The sequence below is a fragment of the Lampris incognitus genome, chromosome 2 (genome assembly GCF_029633865.1).
Source record: "Lampris incognitus isolate fLamInc1 chromosome 2, fLamInc1.hap2, whole genome shotgun sequence".
NCBI lineage: Eukaryota > Metazoa > Chordata > Actinopteri > Lampriformes > Lampridae > Lampris > Lampris incognitus.
This window is the reverse complement of record NC_079212.1, coordinates 44,883,645-44,908,637: the sequence shown is the minus strand read 5'-3', so window position 1 is coordinate 44,908,637 and position 24,993 is coordinate 44,883,645. Positions and strand designations below refer to the sequence as shown.

The 24,993-nt window shown below is 42.3% G+C and overlaps 1 protein-coding gene across 2 annotated transcripts in view; it reads right to left on the bottom strand.

The window, feature by feature from the left end:
* Positions 1-24,993, bottom strand: part of chchd6a (coiled-coil-helix-coiled-coil-helix domain containing 6a) — a 234,671-nt gene that overhangs the window by 114,655 nt on the left and 95,023 nt on the right. For both annotated transcript variants that reach the window (XM_056273813.1, XM_056273814.1), the window contains exon 6: positions 6,284-6,354. In XM_056273813.1, coding sequence (XP_056129788.1) covers positions 6,284-6,354 — 71 coding nt within the window. The remainder of the gene's footprint in view (positions 1-6,283; positions 6,355-24,993) is intronic.

The following is a 24,993-nucleotide window of genomic DNA, read 5'->3' as shown; positions in this document are numbered from 1 at the left end:
AGCTACAACACATTCAGGAACACAGAAATGACTGATAAAGTAATGACACTAACAGATGATCTGAAGAAGAAACATGACATTCTGAGCTGGGATGTCACAGGGTCTCGAAAGAGGAAGTTGCCAGCTAAGTTGAGCAATACACAGGTTGAACCTACCCTGGGAAAAACATCACGTGTAAAGGACAACTCAGTCCTAAAATATATGGAATGATATACTAGACAGGCAGATCATGGAACTGAAGACTTGTTTTAAGGAGGACAGGTATGGGTTTATGAGAGCCGCTGCTTCTGGCTTGCCTCGGTCAAGCACTTTTGGTGACAAGGCATTAATACAGCCCACCAGCACACACCTTTCCCTCGCTGTGGAAGATGTAGAACATGAAGTGTTTTTACAGCAGCTGAAGAGAAAGGTCACAGTGGACAGGGCCTTTCCATCACTTGTTGAAGTGCTCGACGCATGCCCCAGTGACATATTTCATGGCCCAGTGACATATTTCCCAAAATGAATCATCTCCTACGGGCCCTCATCACCCTACCCATAACAAGCTGTACTGCTGAAAGACTCTTTTCAACTGTAAGTCGGATAAAAACTGGCATCAGGGCATCAGTGATGACATACAGACTGAACTCTTTGTCCCTGTTCTCCTTTGAAAGAGAACTAACTGACTCGTTGGACCATAATGAAATAATTTCAGTGTTCAACACCAAGCCCCGTCGTCTCCTGCTGTATTCATCAAAAGTAAGCTAATTTAAAATTTCAGGCTGTAGTAGCATATTGCCTATTTCAATATTATTTGGTATAGTTTTTGTTTGGTGTACTATTGGATTTTATGCTTGTGTGTGTGTGCGTGTGTGTGCATGTGCATGTGCGTGTGTGCATACATGCGTGGTTTATGTGGCCGCAGTGCCAGGCCATGTTCAAGTGCCATCTTTGACGTGACTGAGCATATTGGTGCCGGTGTATCTCTATCCATAGATAATGATTAATGATGCTGTTGCATCTGTCAGGTGTGTGTGTGTGTGTGTGTGTGTGTGTGTGTGTGTGTGTGTGTGTGTGTGTGTGTGTGAGTATGAGTATGAGAATGTGGGCTGCTGTGCCAGGCTATGCAATGCTGTTAATGTTCATCTTGGTGCCTGCAACATTACCTCTGATGATGTATAAGCCTTGTATGATTAAACTGTGTTGCATTCAGGGAAGTATAGTTGTAATTGCCTATTTTGGTTTACAAATGCGTTTCAGAACCTATTAAGTATGATTGGTTTTGGACGAGCTAGGCCCACCTGATTTTCTCTGTGCCCACCCTCACTGTGATTTCTGCCTACGCTAAAGCTACTCACTATTAGTAACATTAGTCGCAGCTTCCATCGTGAAACAACAGGCTAACAAGCTAGCTAGTTTATCAGCATTTTTATTTTTCCGCTAGGTTGTGATTTGTGTTACCCCGCAGTCTCTGGAATGTAAATGGCAAAAATCAAATTTAGAAGTTTCTTATCTATCTTAGCATGAGTGTTTATTGAAATACAAATGTGCTTTAACTGCTGCGAAAGCAGCTTATCTCTCTCGCTTAATCAGTATTGATAAACATAATCCCAGATTTCTTCTTGACAATGTAGCTAAATTTACTAAAAAGCACCCATCTATTAGCTGCTCCTCATTCACAGCCAATGACTTTTTAGACTTTTTCTACAATAAGGCTGACGAGATCATGAAAAAAATTAGTTCTTCAACTCCAGCTACTCCTGCAGATCCTGTCTCACCAAATTCATATCTATACAATGAGTCACTGATCCCTGTTATTACAGTTTTTGAGACAATCTCTCTTGATATTTTGACTAAGCTCATGTCAACTTCTAAACCAACTATTTGCCAACTATTTGCCTGCTTACCAGCAAAACTTTTTAAAAAACCACTGGCCTTTCTTGGGAACTACAATAAATACTAGACAGTTAATTCATCACTTACTACTGGCACTATTCCCAGCAGTTTTAAGACATCAGTGTGTGATCAAACCTCAACTTAAGAAACCACACATTGATTCAGGGTCTCTTAATAACTATTGACCAGTCTCTAGTCTTCCATTCTTTTCTGAAGTACTGGAGAGAGTTGTGCATCAACAACTTTTGACCAATAGAAGAAAACTATCTATAATAACCTTTTCAAATTGGCTTTCAGGGCCTGTCACTCCACTGAAACTACTATGACCAGAGCGGTGAACGATCTTCTACTATCTATGGACTCTGATTCCACTTATGTGCTTCTACTACTGGACATCAGTGCAGCCTTTGACACCATTGATCACTGTATACTATTAGACACAATAAATTGCAATTTTGGTGTCTCTGGTTTACTTCTCTCTTGGCTTAAGTCCTACTTATCTGGAAGAACACTGTGTCTGCTATAATAATATTATATCGAAATGCTCTGACATTAACTATGACATACCTCAGGGATCAGTTCTTGGACCTCAATTTTCTCTCTTTATATTTCACCTCTTGTCCAAATTATACAAAGTCATGGAATAAATTTCCATTGCTTTATGGATGATACTCAGCTGTATGTGCCTAGAAGGGCTGATGATTGTACTCAAACGACTAATTTAGAGGCCTGCTTGGCTGCTGTGAAAAATTGGATGACACTACATTTCCTGCTTTTAAATTTGGATAAAACAGATGCTGGTCATTGGTCCTGCTAGACAAAGACACCAATTTGATCAAGTAACAATAATAATTGACAATTCTGTGATTTCACAAAGTATGGCAGCCAAATATCTTGGTGTTATGTTTGAGCCCAGCCTTTCCTTTGATAAGCACATTAAAGAAATCACCAAGACTGCCTTTTTTCACTTATGTAACATAGCTAAAATTCAGTCTTTCCTGTCCGTGGCTGACACAGAGACTCTAATATGTGTATTTGTTTCATCCAGACTTGATTACTGTAAGGTTCTGTTTTCAGGTCTGCCACATGCAAGTACTAAAAGTCTTCAGATGGTTCAAAATGCTACAGCTAGAATCCTAACTAAAACTAGAACATTTGAACTTATTACACCAATTCTTGCCTCCCTTCACTGGCTTCCTATCCATTTAGATCAGACTTCAAGGTGCTCCTTCTGACATAAAATCTTAAATGGGCTTGCCCCATCATACCTGTCTTATCTCCTTAAACCAGCGGTGGCTAACCATGTGTCTTGGAGAGCCATGCGTATGCAGGTTTTCATTCCAACCCGACTCCACACCAGGTGATTTCACTGATACATTCTTCGTCTTTGGTTGAAGAGTTGCTAATCAGTGAAACCACCTGGTGTGGAGTCCGGCTGGAATGAAAACCTGCATACACATGGCTCTCCATGGCACATGGTTAGCCATCTCTGCCTTAAACCACACATTCCAGCTCGAGCTCTCCTCTCTCAAAATACAGGGCTCCTGTGAACACCCAAATTTAAAAAGAAGTCAGCTGGCGGCAGGGCCTTTTCCTATCTGGCCCCGTTCTTGTGGATTAACCTGCCTGCCGCCGTCAATTTGAAACTTGTCTTTTTGCTTTAACCTAAAATTAGTTGCCTTTAAATTGAGTACTTCACGGCATGTACTGCGTAGCAGGTCGGTTTCTGTCTCAACGAATTTACCAAGCGCTGTTCTGTCGACGAGATTATAGACTATAGACTGACTATTGCAAATTGTTCTCTTCTCTCAACATCTTTTCTTTCTCTCTGAATGATGTCTTCTCCTTTTTCTTCTTTGTATGTGAATGGTGTGGTGTGAGTCTCCCCTATGTGCACGTGTAGTCTGTCCTCCTCCCAGGTCTCCATGATGATGGTGGTCACCACCTGGACACTGCTTGGCATCCTCCTCATCACATTTTTTTATATAAATCTTATAAATCAATATCCTGTTTCAATGTTAAATCCTTCTCTCACTCCAATGTGTGTCTAATGTTTTTTCTTGTCTCTTTTCCCATGTATGAGAATGGTGTGACATGAGTTTGATGTGACTACACATGCACACGGGAGCTGCGTGCATGTGTAGTCTGTCCTCCTGTGACGTCTACATCATCCAATATTCATCATATTCTTCATATATCTTATAATTCCATTACAATTCTGTTATCATCTTCCAATGTTGTATTCGGTAAATTGTGTTTTATTCTGTATACACAGCACACATTGCATTTCTGTCCATCTTGGGGGAGAGATCCCTCCTCTGTTGCTCTCCCTGAGGTTTTTTCCTATTTTTTCTCCCTCTTAAAGGTTTTTTTTAGGGCGTTGTTCCTTATCCGATGCGAGGGTCTAGGGACAGGATGTTGTGTTGCTGTAAAGTCCACTGAGGAAAATGTGTAATTTGTGATAATGGGCTATACAAATAAAACTGACTTGACCCAACTGTTCACTCTGACAGATTGCTTCCATAATGGCTGATAGCATTTACCAAATATTCCAAATATAGATGTTATTTTCAGAAGCTTGGCAGTAAATTCAGCAGATTTTTTTTGTCTTCTTAAGATTATTTTTTTGGGCATTTTTTTATTAGATAGTGACAGTAGAGAGGCAGACAGGAAATGTGGGGGAGAGAGGGGTATGACATGCAACAAAGGTTGCCACCTGGAATCAAACCGGCTACAGTTGCAACTATGTCGCCATGTGGAATGTTTTTGATGTATATAACAAAGAAAACCATGGGCCAGCAAAGATTTTTGTTTTAAATATTTGTTCTATTTGTATGCCAAACGGATGATCCGCTGCGGCGACCCCTAACGGGAGCAGCCGAAAGTGGTAGTAGCATTAGTAGTTTTATTTGTATGCCAATTACTGACTCTAAAAATATAGACAATATCATAATGTGCACCCTATGTAACTGTAATTTTTTTTGTGTTGTTTGATTTCTTTCCACTGAATAAGTGGTTATTTTCAGCTAATACACTATTTCTCTATTTACCATACATACTACTTTACACTATAACAGGGAACCCAATCCAATATGTACCTGTAATAGAAGTATATACATTTTAATAAAGGCAAATCCAATGCTATGAAATTACCTACCCAATCTGTGCTCGTCACTTGTGGGGTTTGAGCACCCCCCACCCCCACCCCCCGTGTTTGGGATGTGATGTATGTGCCCTGCTCGCATACTGAATGTACATGCCCCATCTGTGCACTCAAGGAGGATTAGTGCTATTACAGTACAGTATTCCCCAGGGGTAGGATCACCTGGTTCGGAATACCCACTCGGCATCAGCAGAAATCAAACACACGTCGGTCCTGCTTTTAATCCTACTGTAATATGGCTCTTGTACATGCAGCACTTGCCTACTACAGATAACAATGGAGATGGTTTGTTCGCTGCCGGCGAGCTAGCGTATGACAAGTAATTGGTATGTGTGTGTTGGGAGTAGGGGGTGGGGGGTGGGGGGGTGCTTAACCCGCGGTTAACATCAGGTTTAAAGGTTTAAAACGAAAGCACGGCACATGAATCTGGTAAGAATGTTTTGCCGGCAGCTGGTTGCACTGCTGTGGAACAATAAGGGTAGTTTTTTTTTAGACAAACAAACATACAAATAAATAAACATAAAAACAAATAAAATAGTAAAGAAACGACTCCCTGGGTCTGAATTTCTTAAGTAATGCACCTCACTGCTGGACATCGACATTACAAGAGAAGCAGTTTTCTCAAAACTTATATAGGTTCCAGGTCAAGACAGTGAATTTGTCATTCAGGTCCTTGTCTTAAAAAAAGTTCTGAGAGCAATCAAAAGTTGGAAATTTAAATACACAAGTCTTCCGAAAATAAATTCAGTAACCTGTATTGCAGGAGACTTATCACGCAAAAGGCCCATTAACTGGCTTGACACAAAATTCAACACTGTATCAAGGCCCGGTCGCAAATGTGAATTACTGCTAGGTGTTAAAAGACAGCAGCGGCAATAATGAGCTACCTTTTTCCCCGGCTGCGGCTCATTACAAGTCCACAGCGAGAGGCAAGGATTGGGAAATAGGGTATTGTTAAACTGCGCTTAATCAAAGCAGCCAATTAAAACACTTATCACATTAGTCGGGTTTGCTCAAGGGAAAGTTTGAATTTAACCAGTTAGAAAAATAAATGGGAAAAGAGGAGATTGCTATCTAGTGCTGGTTATTAGTGTAGCATATGTCCACCCCTGAAAGTGTGCGTATATCTGTGTGTGCGTGTGTGCGGGGAAGCAATATGTCTTCACCTTTGAGACAATAAGTTGCAAGTACGGGGGTCTTGCTTATGGACAGGTGTGTTGGGTGCATGCCGGGCATGTGTCTCACCTCACATGACCTTCGGTCTTGGAAGCAGCCTCATGGAACTTCTCTCTGCCTTGTGTGAAGCGCTCGGCATTCTGAAACACACAAAGACACAAATGAGACGAGGAGGCGGACACACAGATTAAGACGCAAAATGACAGACCGCTAGCCAAAGGCACATCGGTAAAAAAAGTGATTGGTTTCTGGTTTCTTGCTTTAGCAACTAATTTAAGGGCGTGTATTTGCATTATGAAATTTGAACTTGAACATATGTTGTATTACATTGTATCAAATGTGTTATCATATAGTCACTGCAAGCAGGTGTGTTTGTGTGCTGTACCCCGACCAACAAGAGGAGGCGCTAGTGCAGCGACCAGGACACATACCCACATCCGGTTTCCCACCCGCACACACGGCAAATTGGGACTGTAGGGACGCCCGCCCAAGCTGGAGGCAACGCGGGGATTCGACCTGGGATGCCCGTGTTGGTAGGCAACGGAATAGACCACTATGCTACCCGGATGCTGTACTTGCTTTGGTCAAACTACATTACATCAAAATGTTTTGTTAAAGAATATGAAGTATTACCCCCCCACACACACACACACACACACATACTGTATATATATGTGTGGGACATGGGTCTGTGCAGAACAATTCTACAAGGCAGCTGAAAGACAATCGCATAAGAGATCATCAAGTGTAGCTTATACCACATTGATGATCATGAAGAGTGGATATGAATACAGAATCAAGAGTGAGGCAACCATCTACCACTTGCTCTACATGGATGATATCAAACTGTATATCAAGGATGAATGGAACATCGTCTCACTGATCCACCTTAACAGGATCTACAACAATGACCTTGGAATGCCATTTGGAATGAAGTGTAGGTGGATGACAGCAAGGAGAGAAAGGATAATTAGGACAGAAGGGGCCAAATTACCAGACCAGATAACAGACATACAGGACAGCTACACGTGCCTTGGCATCCCACAGTCACATGGGGACCATGAGAAGGAGGCAAGAAAGACAATGATATCTAAATACTTCAACAGAATAAGACAGGTCCTGAAGTGTCAGCTCAATGGAAAACATATGCCCATTTCCACATATATGTTATTAGTAAATTGGCCAAGAAAAAAGATGTAAGATGCCGTTATGAAGCCTCAGAGACTCTTTAGAACTCAAAGGATTCCACCTCAAGTCAGGCACCCAGAGACTTAGAGGAGGGTGGGGGTGGGGCAGTGAGCATCGAGGCCACTGTCCTGAATGAAACATGAAGCATCATGAAGCATCCATGACATCAGTAAAATGGCTCCCAGGGTAGGGTTGAACTGTTAAGAGAATATCTCTGTTAAGAGGTGCCATGGCAAGTCAAGACCTTCAATGAGATGAATCATCAGCAGATAGCAGCGGTAGCTGACACTGGGAAATCCTATTCGTGGTGGGAAAAGGCTGGATTGAAGTATAGCATTAGGGTCAAGAGCAAGCACTCAGTACCAGGTCAATAGAAGCAGAGATCTACCTTATCACACAGGACCTGTGGTGAAAAGATGTGTCTGAGACAGTCCAGCACCAAAAGTAGAATGGTATGAGATACCAAGTGGGAACAGCTAACACTGAGAAACACTATCAAGTTGTGAGGATCATGAACAGCTGCAAAGTTGCAGCAAATCAGCAAAGTTCCAGCTCTTCAGAACGTCTCATGAAAGTCTATTTTAATATAGATATAACCTTGACTCCAAAGTTAACCCCATTGGAGGTCCTGGGCCCCCATTCACGCAACATTTTCCAAACATAAAACTTAGGAAGAAAAAGTGGAACTTAGAGGAAGAGAACTCTTACAGAAATCACTGCAATAATGAGGTGTGGGTCATTAATTTTTCAAGATATCATGATTTCTAACTTTGCTACTCTGTAAAGAGGTGTAGCCCTGGGCAAGTAGGCAGTGGTATCCCGATTAAACAAGTAGCTAATCCATAACAACTGCAGCCACTCCACTGCCAGATTCTTCTGGCTTAGGCTGCCCAACTCCCTGGATCACCCCAAATATTTAACAAACAAACTCCACCAGCAGACCGGAGAGATGGGGAGCGATGTAGAGGGAGGAAAATAGCAGAGGTGGGGATGAAGGAAGGCGTGAATAGCGAATAAAGAACAGGATAGAGACAGAAAGAGAGAGAGAGAGAGCTTTACACTAGCATTGATTGGACAAATATTAATACCTGTTGATGTCATTTGAGGGTTTGGGGTATATGGCAAGAGGTATACTATGTGTGTGATGTGTGTGATTTGTGTGTATTCACGTTTGTATAAGAAAATATTTAAAAGTAAATGTATATATTCGGTTGACCCTTTGAATATTGAGATCCCATTGAGACCCTCATACTTTATAGGTATATTTCTTGTTAGCCAAAACCTCACTTGCTACTGTTGTTGCCGCTGAATACTTAAAAAAAACAGAATGAATAAAATATATATGTATATATATATATATATATATGTTGTAGCACAAAGCTTCTACAGTTGAGGTACATGGTACATAACTCAAAGCTTCTGCCAGCTAAAAGGAGGACATGAGTTAATACTTTTGTTGCAAGCAGGGAAGGGAGCTGAATTTTCTAGCAACCATGTCAATTCCAAAATTTCAGCTGGTATCACCAGCAAGGGTTTTTTGTTTTTTTGTTTTTTTTTGTTTGTCCTTATTTTAACAGTGTTACAAAAGAATGCATATAATACATAGATACTACTACTTTTGGCTGCTCCCGTTAGGGGTCGCCACAGTGGATCATCCATTTCCATCTTTTCCTGTCCTCTGCATCTTCCTCTGTCACACCAGCCACCTGCATGTCCTCCCTCACCACATCCATAAACCTCCTCTTTGGCCTTCCTCTTTTCCTCTTCCCTGGCAGCTCCATATTCAGCATCCTTCTCCCAATATACCCAGCATCTCTCCTCCACATGTCCAAACTATCTCAATCTTGCCTCTCATGGCTTTGTCTCCAAACCGTCCAACCTGAACTGTCCCTCTAATATACTCGTTCCTAATCCTGTCCTTCTTCGTCACTCCCCAATGAAATCTTAACATCTTCAACTCTGCCACCTCCAGCTCCACCTCCTGTCTTTTCATCAGTGCCACTGTCTCCAAACCATATAACATAGCTGGTCTCACAACCATCTTGTAAACCTTCCCTTTAACTCTTGCTGGTACCCTTCTGTCACAAATCACTCCTGACACTCTTCTCCACCCACTCCACCCTGCCTGCACTCTCTTCACCTCTCTTTCCCACTCCCCGTCACCTTGAACAGTTGACCCCAAGTATTAAAACTTATACATCTTTGTCACCTCTACTCCTTGCATCCTCACCAATACACTGTCCTCCCTCTCATTCACGCATGTGTATTGCATCTTGCTCCTACTGACTTTCATTCCTCTTCTCTCCAGTGCATACCTCCACCTCTCCAGGCTCTCCTCAACCTGCACCCTACTCTCGCTACAGATCACAATGTCATCCACAAACATCAACATCCACGGAGACTCCTGCCTGATCTCATCCATCAACCTGTCCATCACCATTGCAAAAAAGAAAGGGCTCAGAGCTGATCCTTGATGTGATCCCACCTCCACCTTGAACCCATCTGTCATTCCAACCGCACACCTCACCACTGTCACACTGCCCTCATACATATCCTGCACCACTCCTACATACTTCTCTGCAACTCCTGACTTCCTCATACAATACCACACCTCCTCTCTCGGCACCCTGTCATATGCTTTCTCTAACGCCACAAAGACACAATGTAACTCTTTCTGACCTCCTCTATACTTCTCCATCAACATTCTCAAAGCAAACATCGCATCTGTAAGCAAACATTGCATCTGTATACAACCACTAAACATTATTTCCATAAATTAACAATTACTTTTTAGGTCAAATAACTTTTGTTCAGTATACGCAATTCTAACTTGCCTTTCTACATGAAATATTTGATTTAAGGTGCCTACACATTTCGAATACTTTATTTCTCAAAGCAAACATCACATCTGTGGTGCTCTTTCCTGGCATGAAACCATACTGCTGCTCGCTAATCATCACCTCTCCTCTTAACCTAGCTTCTATTTCTTTCCTATATCTTCATGCTGTGGCTGATCAACTTTATACCTCTGTAGTTGCTACAGTTCTGCACATCACCCTTGTTCTTGAAAATCAATACCAGTATACTACTTCTCCACTCCTCAGGCATCCTCTCACTTTCCAAGATTGTGTTAAACAATCTAGTTAAAAACGCCACTAGCATCTCTCCTAAACATCTCCATACCTCCACAGGTATGTCATCTTGACCAACCGCCTTTCCACTCTTCATCCTCTTCATAGCTGCCCTCACTTCCTCCTTGCTAATCCACCGCACTTCCTGATTCACTATCCCTACATCATCCAACCTTCTCTCTCTCTCATTTTCTTCATTCATCAGCCCCTCAAAGTTCTCCTTCCACCTTCTCAGCACACTTTCCTAGCTTGTCAGCACATTTCTATCTCTAACCTTCATCACCCTAACCTGCACATATAATAATAATAACAATAATAATAATAATGATAAATCCAACTTATATAGCACTTTTCTAACACTCAAAGTCGCTTTACAATAATGGCAGTGGAACAAGACAACAGATAAACATAACACAGACATACTACAGGGGTGGATGGGAAGGGGGGGCTGTGAGAGGGAGAAGCGGCAGCCACACATGATGCCAGCAGTACTCTCCGACTTAGGCAGATACAAAAGAGCAAGAAAAAAAAAACAGTACGGTAGACGTTGATTTTCCGTAGGGGTTTACTCCCATAGCCTATTCCTCTCCCAAGGTAACCACTAGGCAGTGGCACTATTTAATCCACAGCTGGATAGATAAATCATAAATCAGCATAAATTATATCAAACAAATGAAGAAAGACATGTTATTGGCCAAAAAGGTGGAGGCTGAAGCTTTAGTTTATTATGCCTACACTTTTACCTCATACAAAAAAAACAAACAATACAAAACAGTCCTAAAATACAAAATACAAAAATAAACATCTAAATTTGTCATGTCATTGTCAATCATCATGTCACTCCATTATGTTCATAACTCTCCTTTATATTTGTTAATTATGTTATTTTTGAGCGGTTTTTTTTAATTCGCAAAGTGTACTTCACATTTTTAATTCCCAGTCACAGGTATTCTATATTAACCCCTTTAAGATTATACATCTATTCTTTATATTTGTCCTAGCCCTTGTTTTTTTAAACTTGGAAGTTCTTCTAAGTACGTACTCTCCCCGATTTTAAACATGTTTTGTAAGTCAGGGAGTGAGCTTTTTTTTTTTTTTACTTTGTACGTTTTTTGTGCAGTTTTAAAGTCAACCAGATCACTGAAATTAGAGCATGAGGGTTAATAATAATACATTGGTTGGTTCATAATAATCCTTTTGATGTACAGTTCTTATAGCTCTCTTCTGTACTATGAAAATTGGATTTGTGTTGGTTTTATGTGTTTCCCCATATCTCCACACAGTAAGTAATGTATGGAACTATAAGAGAACAATGCAGTAGATACTGTGAGTTCTGGTTCAAGAATCTTTAGTTTTATACAATAATGCAATGGATTTAGACGTTTCTGATTTAACATGATTTATGTTTGGTTTCCAACAGAGTTTATGATCTATTAACACTCCCAGGAATTTGTTCTCATGAACTCTTTCAGTTTCAATATCATTGATCGTGATTTTAATATTGGAATTGATTTTATGGTTGCCAAACACAATGATTTTAGTTTTGTTTGGATTGAATGACAATGTATTAATGTCAAACCATTTCTTTAAAGTTGGCATTTATCTTTTGATTACTTCCAAGAATTGTTTCATATTTTTCCCCAGAGCAAATATATTGGTATCATCTGCAAATAATACAAACTAATTCAAACACCGAACAAATGTCGTTTATGAAGAGTATAAACAGTTTGGGTCCCAGTACAGAGCCTTGATGTACCTCTCAGCTAACCTTTCTGAGTTCAGACTGTGCTTTTTATCTGTATATATTAATACCTACTCTCAAGCTAACTTGCCAACCAGGAGTATGTTAAGTCACAAGACAAGTCACATTTATGCAACCCCTCTAATCCCACATTTTTCTTGCTTCTTCATAAGAAGACAATGATTAATGGTATCAAAAGCCTTTTTTAAGTCAATAAAAATGCCAACTGTATACTCTTTGTTGTCTATTGCTGTTGATATTTCCTCCACTAGTTCCATTATTGCCAGTGAAGTGGAAGTGCTGGACCGAAATTCATACTGGTGATCACTTAGTAAACTGTATTTATCAATGAAACTGTAAAGTTTCTGAGGAAGAACTGAGGAAGCAGAGAAACCGGTCTATAGTTGGAAAATAAATGTTTATCCCCATTTTTATAAATAGGAGTGACCTTGGTTGTTTTCATTTTGTCGGGAATAATTCCCGTCTGGAATGATCGATTACAAATATGTGGGAATGGTTTCAATGCATTCAATTATATTCTTCATAAGTGTCATATCAAATTACTTGACGTAAATAGACTTTTTTTGTATTTATTTACTATCTCAGTGATGTCACTTTCATTAACTCCTGTAAGGAACATAGCATTTTTATTTTCAAAGCTCATCTCTCCCCTGCCATCTTTATAGCTTGTCACAATGATATTATTTGCTAGTGTTGGACCCACATTCACAAAGCAGTCATTTAATTCATCAGTAATATTTATATTATCTATGATATAATTATTGTTCTTTTTTATTTGGATTTTCCCCCCTTTTTTCTCCCTAATTGTATCTGGCCAATTACCCCACTCTTCTGAGTCTTCCTGGTCACTGCTCCACCCCCTCTGCTAATCCGGAGAGGGCTGCAGACTACCACATGCTTCATCCAATATATGTGGCGTCATCTGCCACTTCCTTTCTCCTGACAGTGAGGAGTTTCGCCAGGGGAACATAGTGTGTGGAAGGATAATGTTATTCACCCCAATTACCCCTCCCCCCGAACAGGTGCCCTGACCAACCAGAGGCGCTAGTGCAGCGACTAGATCACATACCCACATCCGGCTTCCCACCCACAGACACTGCCAATTGTGTCTATAGGGACGCCCAACCAAGCCGAAGGCAACACTGGGATTCGAACCGGGATCCCCGTGTTGGTAGGCAATGGAATAGACCACTATGCTACCCTGACGGCCCAGCATTATTGTTCTTAATAAAATAATGGGTATTCTGCTTTCCTAGTTCCATTTTTTGATTATGATATTGAGCACTCTCCATGTTCCCTGGCTATTGTTTCTATTCTATTAACTTCTAGTTATTTCCTATACTGTTCTTTCTTTTGAGATCTCATTAAGCATGCCAATTTATTTTTGCATGTCTTACACTTGATTTCTTTTTCTTGCAGCCTAGACATACTGTATGCTAACTGTTTTTCTGTTGAAATCCCTCAGGAAAATAGCAAAAACGGGTAAATGTTCATTTATATCACTTATAAGTAATCCACTCGCTCCCCCCCCCCAATTACATTGTAAATATGTTGTCAATTAATGTTGCACTCTCTTTTGTAATTCTACTTGTTCTTGTATCTATGCGATATGGACTTATGCTGTTCATGGTGTTGATGAAACGTGTGGTCTTTTTAAATTTATTTAATTTTAACAGATCAATATTAAAGTTACCACATACTAAAACCACCTTATTAGTTAATTTACCATATAGTCCATCTATCATATCCTTGAATTGGTCAGTGCATGTTCCTGGTGTTCTAACACAGCTTACAAGTATATTTCTGGATTTTTTTTCCATCTCAATTTCGATAGTTAAGCGTTCCATCACACTGTCTATAGTATTCGTCATATTCTCTACAGTCTTACTTTTGAGAGCTATAGCCACCTACAAAGCCACTCCTCCCATTTTGTTGGCTCTGTTAACTCAAAACAGCTCATATCCCTTCAGTTCAACATCCACATCTTAATCATCACTTAACCATGTCTCTGATATTGCTATAACATCAACTGTCTAACGGAACTGACTCAAGTAATCTACTATTAAAGTCTATTAATGACAGTCCTTCCATTATGAGGTTATTGTTGAGCTGGTCTTATTTGTAGTACTTAACAGTGAATATTGTTGTTGCTGTAGAAGTTGTTCTCTGGGTCAATGCAGTTCTCAATATCATTAGGCTTGTACTTTGGAAATTGTTCAAGTCAATCTCCACTTCATTTGATTTAGTGTGTAGTTAATCTGCCGGGCGTCTTCTCTGTTGTTAACTCCGGCCATAGCCCTGGCATATGTTCGGTGTATGGTGTTTAGTCCGTTTATGATTAAATTCTCTATTCTGCAGTATTGTTCCAAGTCATCAATCTTTCGGTTTAGGTTTTCAATTTTTTTGTCCTTCTCCTTAACAAGATTCCTCAGCTGTTTCACCTCATCCACCAGGTTGATAAGCTTAGTTTATTGTTTAACCACTTTGCTAAGCTCATCCAACATTAAGTTCAGAGATTCAGAGAACGCGCTTTGGTGGCGTTTTTGGTCGTGATCATCCATGTCGCGCTGCACTTTCTCCTTTCAACACGGTTCTTAAAATTGATTCGATGTTCGCCCTGGGTGGCGTAATGGTTAGCGCTGTCGCCTCACAGCAAGAAGGTACTGGGTTCGAACCCCGGGGTTGTACATCCTTGGGAGTCATCCCAGTCCGTCCTGTGTGTGGAGTTTGCATGTTCTCCCAGTGTCTACGGTGGGTTTTCTGCGGGTGCTCTGGTTTCCCCCACCATCAGAAAGACATGCATGTTAGGGTTAATGCTGCTGTCTGTGCCCCTGACCGAGGCATGGCAAGACGAACTGGAGTTGGTCCCCGGGTGCTGCACAGTGGCTGCCCACTGCTCCTAGCTACACAGCAAGGATGGGTTAAATGCAGAGCTAATTTCCCCAAAGGGATCAATAACGTATCTCAAAATCAAAATGAAAAAAAAAAGTCTCTGCTCTCTTGCTGTGCGGGCCAGTTTTCAGGATAGAACAGAACTTCCAAAATGAAGAGCTGATTTCCCAGAAGAGTGGCTATCTGGGTTGAGAACAGCCCAGATAGCCACAAACCTTGGTGGGAAAAACTTACTTTCCAAAAAAAAAAAATTAGTTGTTGGTGGCTTGAGGTAATTTGAAGCTAGCTATTTAGATAACGTAAGATGAAGTAGAAAGGGAAAAAAAGTATGTTGGAAAGGCATTAAAGGTGGACTCCCAGTTTTCAGGATAGAACAGAACTTCCAAAATGAAGAGCTGATTTCCCAGAAGAGTGGCTATCTGGGTTGAGAACAGTCCAGATAGCCACAAACCTTGGTGGAAAAACTTACCTTCCAAAAAAAAAAAAAAAGTTGTTGGTGGCTTGAGGTGATTTGAAGCTAGCTATTTAGATAAGGTAAGATGAAGTAGAAAGGCAAAAAAAAAAAGGTATGTTGGAAAGGCGTTAAAGTGGCGGGTAACTGAGCTCAAATCTGTGTTTTGGGATACCCATACCCCAGGAAAATATATCAGTAACCACCCAGCCAATTCTGTATGATTAAAAATGTTGCGAAGTATATAAAACAAAGCTTCAAAAACATGTAAAAATCTTCAGCGTCCACTGGTTTCAGACTCTGGGGGCATGGCACCGAAAGGAAGACGGTGACGTCACCAAGGAAGCCGGCCAAAAAATCAAGAAAGGAAAACGGGAAAAATACCCAAAAACGGTCTAACTCCGCAAATCAGTTCTATACATGGTCCAACACATTTTAACATGTCAACAGCAATACACCTCCCACATTTATAAAGTATTTTGAAGCAAATCTGTCAATATGGTTACCCTGCTCTTTAAAGTTGGACTCCCTATAACATGATGATAAGACCTGTGAGACTCAGCCCTGGCGTCCACACCTGAGGCTTTTTTCAAAACATATCAAAAAGGAGAGGAAGCGGCATAAAAAAAACAACACTAATTCAGAAATCCCCCACGCTACTCCTATCATCTGAAATAACCCGGTAAACATAAATAAATGTTTAAAAAAAACCAGGGGAAACCAGAGAGAAAAGGCTCTACTGTGTGATTTCATGAAGAAACAAAGACCGAAACTCCCATCTGAGATGGATCCCTGACCAGGTGTAGCTGAATGTAGACCAAGTAGACCAAGTCAAATCAAGGCTCATGTGAGGAGTGATACATGGATTCTCTTTCAAGGGTGAATTTCACTTCGTGAATTAATCCAAGGAAAGAAACAAAGGATAACGACGACTATTGACACAGCCTGGTCACTGGTTAGCTGAAGACATGAGCACCATGCCGGCATTATCACTCCAGTTGTCATAATGCTGCCAAGAGAATTAATGGGATTAGCCGCGTGCCTAATACTACAGCTGGCACACGCCTCGTCTGTCATGCCTAACACTTGCACTCGTCTACCACCATCCTCCTTTCTCTCCCGTCTTTCCTGTCCATCATTCCTTCTTTCTGTCCCTTTGTTCTTCTTTCTTGTCCATCATTCCTGCTTTCCTTCCTTATCTTGTTAGATTAGCTTCTCACACCACGCTATAAATATTGACCTGTATCTGCTCTCACCTGCCAACCTGTCTCTCTCTCTCTCTCACACACACGAACAGACACACATTCTCTCATTCATTCCCATCAAATCTCTCCCATCCCCTGATCAATCCTCCTGCAATGATGACCTAGTCAATATGAGGGTGGAGGCCAGGATTTGTGGGGGTTTCTTTTCGTCACCTCCACTTATATTCACCTAATTAGGGGGATACCAATATGTGGTCAACTTTTAAGGAGGTGGCAATGGGTGATATTAGTTATGTAGATTTCTTTCTTTTTTTTTAATCGGCATCAAATTCCATGTTGATAGCGTGGAGTACACACACCCACACACACACACACACACACACACACACACATATATATATATATATATATATATATATTATCCAAGCCACTTATTCCAATCGAGGTCATGGGATGCTGGAGCCTATCTGTATCCCAGCAGTCATTGGGTGATAGGCGGGGAGACACCCTGTACAGGCCGCCAGGTCATCACTGGACCCACACACACACGTACACACACACACACACGCACACATGCAGGCACGCATGCACGCACACACACATTCACACCTAGGGACAATTTCATACAGCCGATTCACCTGACCCACATGACTACATTTCAAATTTTGGATTTTAAACGTGTGATTTTAACTTTATATTTTGTTTTATTCTTCAGGATTTTTTTTCCATGCTGGACTGTAAATGATTTTTTACTGTTATTTTTTGGATCTTTTCAGTTTTAAATTTTAACTTGTGTCATATTCTTTAGTTTTTTGAATATATATATATATGTTTATATATATATACACTAGAGCACACACAAAAAGGTGATATACATGTTGCCAGCACACAGGAGGGGGTATAGTTGTGTGCACAAACACACACGTGTATGCGGATCCACAGCTCACAGGTACACTTTGAGTACACACAAATAAACACTTTGATCAGTTAAAAAAGAAGCAGTCTTGTAACCCACACTTCCTCTACTGTATCTAACCTGCTGTATTCACCCGCATGGCAAACACCCTTCACCCAACATCAGCACACTTTTACTGTGATTTCATAACACTGTCATTAGTTTCTGTTTTCTGCTTGTTTGTGTGTGTGTGGTGTTTAAGTTCTGACCATATTTGTGCATGCAATTTGCTCATGCGTTTTATGTGCTTGCATGTGTTTGTGCACTGATTTACACATACTTATGTTTGTGTGTGTGTGTGTGTGTGTGTGTGTGTGTGTGTGTGTGTGTGTGTGTGTGTGTGTGTCTTTTTCAATTCCTCTTTTCAGTTGAGGAGTTTGTTAAGAGGCCCACAACCAAGCTCCTGTTTGGTACAATGAGACCTGCACCTAAAACAGATACCAAAAATCAACAACAATTCTGCAGAACTGTAATGGCAGCAATTTAAACACCAACATTCCTGTTTTCTAGTACCGAAGAGGTGCCAACATCTAGTTGAGCTTTTCCATCCATCCATCATCCAACCGCTTATCCTGCTCTCAGGGTCGCGGGGATGCTGGAGCCTATCCCAGCAGTCACTGGGCAGCAGGCGGGGAGACACCCTGGACAGGCCACCAGGCCATCACAGGCTTTTTTTTAAATATATATATAATTATTTTTTTCTCCCTCCCCCTTTTTCTCCCCAGTTGTATCCGGCCAATTACCCCACTCTTCCGAGCTGTCCCGGTTGCTGCTCCACCCCCTCTGCCGATCCGGGGAGGGCTGCAGACTACCACATGCCTCCTCCGATACATGTGGCGTCACCAGCCGCTTCTTTTCACCTGACAGTGAGGAGTTTCACCAGGGGGACGTAGTGCATGGGAGGATCACACTATTCCTCCCAGTTCCCCCTCCCCCCTGAACAGGCGCCCCAACTGACCAGAGGAGGCACTAGTGCAGCGACCAGGACACATACCCACATCCAGCTTCCCACCTGCAGACACTGTTGTCTGTAGGGATGCCCGACCAAGCCAGAAATGACATGGAGATTCGAACCAGTGATCCCCGTGTTGGTAGACAATGGAATAGACCGCTACTCTACCCGGACGCCCCTAAATGATCTAATTCTTGAACACAGTTTTGATATGATTGGGTTATGTGAAGCATGGCTGAAACCAAATGTTTTCCCTCCCTTAAATGAAGCTTCCCCACCTGACTGTAATTATGTCTATGTAGCTCAGGTAAATAAACAAGGTGGGGGTGCTGCCTTAATATTTATTATAATTTATATATTTTCTTTTTCTTTTTGCAGTGGAAACAGGATGCACCAGACCCCACAAGAAGTCAGTGAGTTCATCACAGCCGTGGTAACATCAGCTGTGAGTCAGAGCTCCTACGTGCCAGGTTTACAGGTTGTAGTACGGGACGCCGTGTTAGTGTTCATTCTCTATTGTACCATACCTGAATCCAACAGTTTTTCAGATTTACGAAGTGTTGATTTTGTGCTAGATGAGTACAAGTGGAAACGTACCGTAACACAACAAAATGTGGAACTTGCGATAGTTATTCTGGATTATTTTTCCCCATACTGACGGTTCTGAAATTGATTTGTCCTGACACAATTTACCCAACCAGCGTAGTCCCTTACTCTTCTTTTGGCTTGTTACTTGTTTCCCAGGGGTCGCCATAGCAGATTTGATAGTGTCCATCGGTACCCTGTAAGGGCACAGCGCCGATGGCAACATGTTACGTGAGATGCCCTTCCTGACACAACCACTAACCCTATAGATGGGGGCACAGGTAAAGTGCTAGATGCCATCCCAGTATTCATGGACTTGCGCCCATGCCTGTTGCCATAAATGTGGTGTTCCACGACCGGGAATCGAACCCAGGCCGCGGCGGTGAGAGTGGCAAATCCTCACCCCCAGACCCAACTAATAAAAGTAATAAAACAAGCTAGTAATATTATTCAAAACTATATGGAACAGGGCGTCCGGGTAGCATGGCGGTCTATTCTGTTGCCTAGCAACACGGGGATCGCCGGTTCAAATCCCCATGCTACTTCCGGCTTGGTCGGGCATCCCTACAGACACAATTGGCCGTGTCTGCGGGAGGGAAGCCGGATGTGGGTGTGTGTTCTGGTCACTGCAACAGTGCTTCCTCTGGTTGGTCAGGGTGCCTTTTCACAGGGGGGGGGCTGGGGGGGAATAGCGTGATCCTCCCACGTGCTACGTCCCCCTCCGGATCAGCAGAGGGTGTGGAGCAGTGACCGGGACGGCTCGGAAGAGTGGGGTAATTGGCCGGATACAATGGGGGGGGGGACTACATAAGCAGTTGCTTGATAAGAGAGAGATCAAAAAGACATGAAACACAAGATTTTTACAAGGCTGCGCCTCAGTAAAGTCAAGTATTCACATCACATACGCGGAGGATCTGGAACGTATTTCCTTTTTCTTGCAGCGTCCTCCTCTGAACAGCTGGAGTAGCCACTTTCATGATCAAATCTATTATTGCGCTTCTTTGGAGATTGCTTTGTGTGTGCGCGTTCCACCCTAAAGGAAGATTTACCTGCCCCCCCCCTCCGAAACCAAAATAATGAGGCCACATTGCAACCTTAGCCGGGTTGCAACGTTTGGTACCGTTAACTTATTATGAAACTCATATCTTCATCTCCAGATGGGAGCAGCCTCGGTGGAAATATTGCTAACAAGCTAAAATAATAAGCAGACTCGGAGCTCCGGCTCCAGCATATTGAGCAGATCGCTTTCGCAGGATGAAAGCATCAAACTTTGACTTGGGCTACACAGTAACAGGAGGGCGCACATTTCCATACGAAAGTGCAACACCGCAAAAATTGGAGTTTTTGATAAAGCATAATTCAGGTTCTGACCAGGATACTACTGTAGTAGCATTGATCTCATAAGCTTGGCCTCCGCCATTAAAGAGGCAAAGAGGTGTTAAAAACACAAAGACACACACACACACACACACACACACACACACACACACACACACACACACAAACATGCATAGACAAACACCGACAACAGTTTCTGACATGGTTTCTAACGCGGTAAAGTCTTTTATAATAACGCTGAAAGAAAAATGGGGAAGATGACAAGATGATGTTGAAATACATTTATCGCAACTCTTCAAGCACAGAAGTCAAGTAATATGTGGGGTTTTGTGCACGTGCATGTGTGTGTGTGTGCGCGCGTGCATAGGTGCAACCTTAATGATGTCCAATGCATATTTTCTCACCCTGGCAGTTGTGCAGGCAGGACGCTGGTTTGCAGGAAACAGCAGGCTCATTTGCACCATGAGCATCTGAATTAGTGTTTGTGTGTGTGTGTGTGTGTGTGTGTGTGTGTGTGTGTGTGTGTGTGTGTGTGTGTGTGTGTGTGTGTGTGTGTGTGTGTGTGTGAGAGTGCGGGTGCGGGTGCAGGCGTGCACATGTCTGTGTGCGTGTGCACGGCATGTGGATATTTAGAGTACATGGCATGGAGGCGCTTGCTGCCGACTGCGTGTCAAGAAGGCTGCCAGATTTGGAGCGGGATTATTATCTCCCTCCACACGCTCCACTTCCCCCTGCCTCGACACACTCCCCCTGCCCGTGACAGGAGAGGAGAGGAGATGGAGCTAGAGAGTACAAGACACGGAAGGAGGAAGAAAGATGGAGAGAAAGAATGAGAGAGAGACAAGAGAGAGAGAATGAGAGACAGAGAGAGAAAGCGAGAGAGAGCAAGAGAGAGAGAGACAGAGAGCGAGAGAGAGCAAGCGAGCGAGAGAGAGACAGAGCAAGTGAGAGTGAGAGAGAGAGAGCGAGAGAGAAAGAGACAGAGCAAGCGAGAGTGAGAAAGAGAAAGAGCGAGAGACAGAGCAAGCGAGAGTGAGAGAGAGTGAGTGAGAAAGAGTGAGAGAGACAGAGACAGAGTGAGAGAAAGACAGACAGAGAGAGAGACAGAAAGAGAGAGGGCGCACACAAGAGAAAGAGAGAGCGAGAGAGACAGAGCGGGGGGGAGGACTACAAGACATAACAGCAGAGACGAATCTGGGAGAAATTCAAATGAAATGTGAAGCAAGAGGGACAAAGTCTTATACTCAAATATGCAGACGCTGATATATTTTATCACGCTCAAAAGTACGTGAGCAACACCCGGACACCCAACACATGGCAGGGAGGACCGAGTCAGAGGCTGTGGGCCGTTTCCTTTAAAGAGTTGTTCGACAAATTTACTTCTGAGCAACATAAAATATGAATGAAAACACCTGAAGTTCAAGAAAAAAAAACCCTAAAGGTTTTACACTTGTGACAGCCGTTTACGCACTCACACACTAATACAAATGTCACACACTAACACAAAAGCACTGTGTGGCTCTCTGCCCTGCAAAAGTCTGCAAACACACTAAGCTCTGCACACCCTGCACACACACAAGCATGCACACATGTGCATGAATGTGTATAAAACAAGCATGCGACATGGAGAATGACACATGTAGAAACACACACACACACACACACATGCAGAGCCTTACAGCAAACACAGATTGCGCCACCCCAAAGTCAACCTGCCAGTCTTCCGTTCCTCTAACAAACCCAACCTTCTACTAATGAGACCAAGATAATGAGTTAAGTGTACAACACAAAAACACAATGTGTTTGTGTATGTATGCAGGTTAAAACTACTGAAGTTCCTCAGGGTGTTGTTGTGGAGCGTCACTACATCACTTACCGCTAAGAGCAGCTACTTTGAACCGTTTTAGCCTGTGTGTGTGTGTGTGTGTGTGTGTGTGTGTGTGTGTGTGTGTGTGTGTGTGTGTGTGTCCATTAGGCCGAGCTACATGTGCACACAGGTTAGCTCTAGGCACAAGTGCAGCAGAAGTTGGCAGTAACCTGCCACAGCCCGCCGTCTCCCTGAACATGAGCAGTCTGCAGCACAGCAGCAGTTTAGCCAAAAGGCCCTCTGGGTAATTTCTGAATTTGACAAGAGAGTAAAATCTCATTACTCAAGTTAGTCTGTAGCGGCCAAAAAAACTCAACTCTGTAAATGTAGTTTCTGGCAGACAGTGAACACACAAGCATGCTCTCTCTCTCTCTCTGTCTCTCTCTCTCTCTTTCTTTCTCTCTCTCTCTCACACACACACACACACACACACACATTATTGAAAAACACTTCTGAGGAACCAGTTGAAATCTATCTAAATATATATATATATATAGATAGATAGATCGATAGATAAGATAGATAGATAGATACACACATCTATATATCTATATCTATGTGTGTATCTATATATATCTATCTATCTATCTATATATATATATATATAAATATATATATCAACACGGATACAGGAAAAAAGATTTTAATACATTGCACTACAGGCCTTTTTCATGCGTCTCGCACTCATCAGCTGCCAATGCTAATTAGCAGCTGCTCATTAGTTGAGCACTCGCAACACTATTGACAGTTTCAGAAAAAAATGCTATATATATATATATATATATATATATATATATATATATATATATATATATATATATACACTCACCGGCCACTTTATTAGGCACACCTGTCCAACTGCTCGTTAATGCAAATTTCTAATCAGCCAATCACATGGCAGCAACTCAATGCATTTAGGCATGTTGACATGGTCAAGACAATCTGCTGCAGTTCAAACCGAGCATCAGAATGGGGAAGAAAGGTGATTTAAGTGACTTTGAACGTGGCATGGTTGTTGGTGCCAGACGGGCTGGTCTGAGTATTTCAGAAACTGCTGATCTACTGGGATTTTCACGCACAACCATCTCTAGGGTTTACAGAGAATGGTCCGAAAAAGAGAAAATATCCAGTGAGCGGCAGTTCTGTGGGCGAACATGCCTTGTTGATGCCAGAGGTCAGAGGAGAATGGCCAGACTGGTTCGAGCTGATAGAAAGGCAACAGTAACTCAAATAACCACTCATTACAACTGAGGTATGCAGAAGAGCATCTCTGAACGCACAACACATCGAACCTTGAGGCAGATGGGCTACAGCAGCAGAAGACCACACCGGGTGCCACTCCTGTCAGCTAAGAACAGGAAACTGAGGCTACAGTTCGCACAGGCTCACCAAAATTGGACAATAGAAGATTGGAAAAACGTTGCCTGGTCTGATGAGTCTCGATTTCTGCAGCGACATTCGGATGGTAGGGTCAGAATTTGGCGTCAACAACATGAAAGCATGGATCCATCCTGCCTTGTATCAACGGTTCAGGCTGGTGGTGGTAGTGTAATGGTGTGGGGGATATTTTCTTGGCACACTTTGGGCCCCTTAGTACCAACTGAGCATCGTGTCAACGCCACAGCCTACCTGAGTATTGTTGCTGACCATGTCCATCCCTTTATGACCACAGTGTTCCCATCTTCTGATGGCTACTTCCAGCAGGATAACGCGCCATGTCATAAAGCTCGAATCATCTCAGACTGGTTTCTTGAACATGACAATGAGTTCACTGTACTCAAATGGCCTCCACAGTCACCAGATCTCAATCCAATAGAGCACCCTTGGGATGTGGTGGACCGGGAGATTCGCATCATGGATGTGCAGCCGACAAATCTGCAGCAACTGCGTGATGCTATCATGTCAATATGGACCAAACTCTCTGAGGAATGTTTCCAGTACCTTGTTGAATCTATGCCACGAAGGATTAAGGCAGTTCTGAAGGCAAAAGGGGGTCCAACCCGGTACTAGCAAAGGTGTACCTAATAAAGTGGCCAGTGAGTGTATATATATATATATATATATATATATATATATATATATATATATATATACGTATATATCCACCCATCCATTACCCGACCTGCTTATCCTGCTCTCAGGGTCACAGGAATGCTGGAGCCTATCCCAGCAGTCATTGGGTGGCAGGCGGGGAGACACCCTGGAAAGGCCGCTGGCCATTACAGGGCCCACACACACACACACACACACACACACACACACACACACACACATTCCCACCTAGGGACAATTTAGTATGGCCAATATAGTATATAATAGCATATATTATATATAATGTATTATATATATTACATATTATATAATATATATAATACATTATCCGAACCACTTATCCTGCTCTCAGGGTCGTGCGGATGCTGGAGCCTATCCCAGCAGTCACTGGGCGGCAGGCG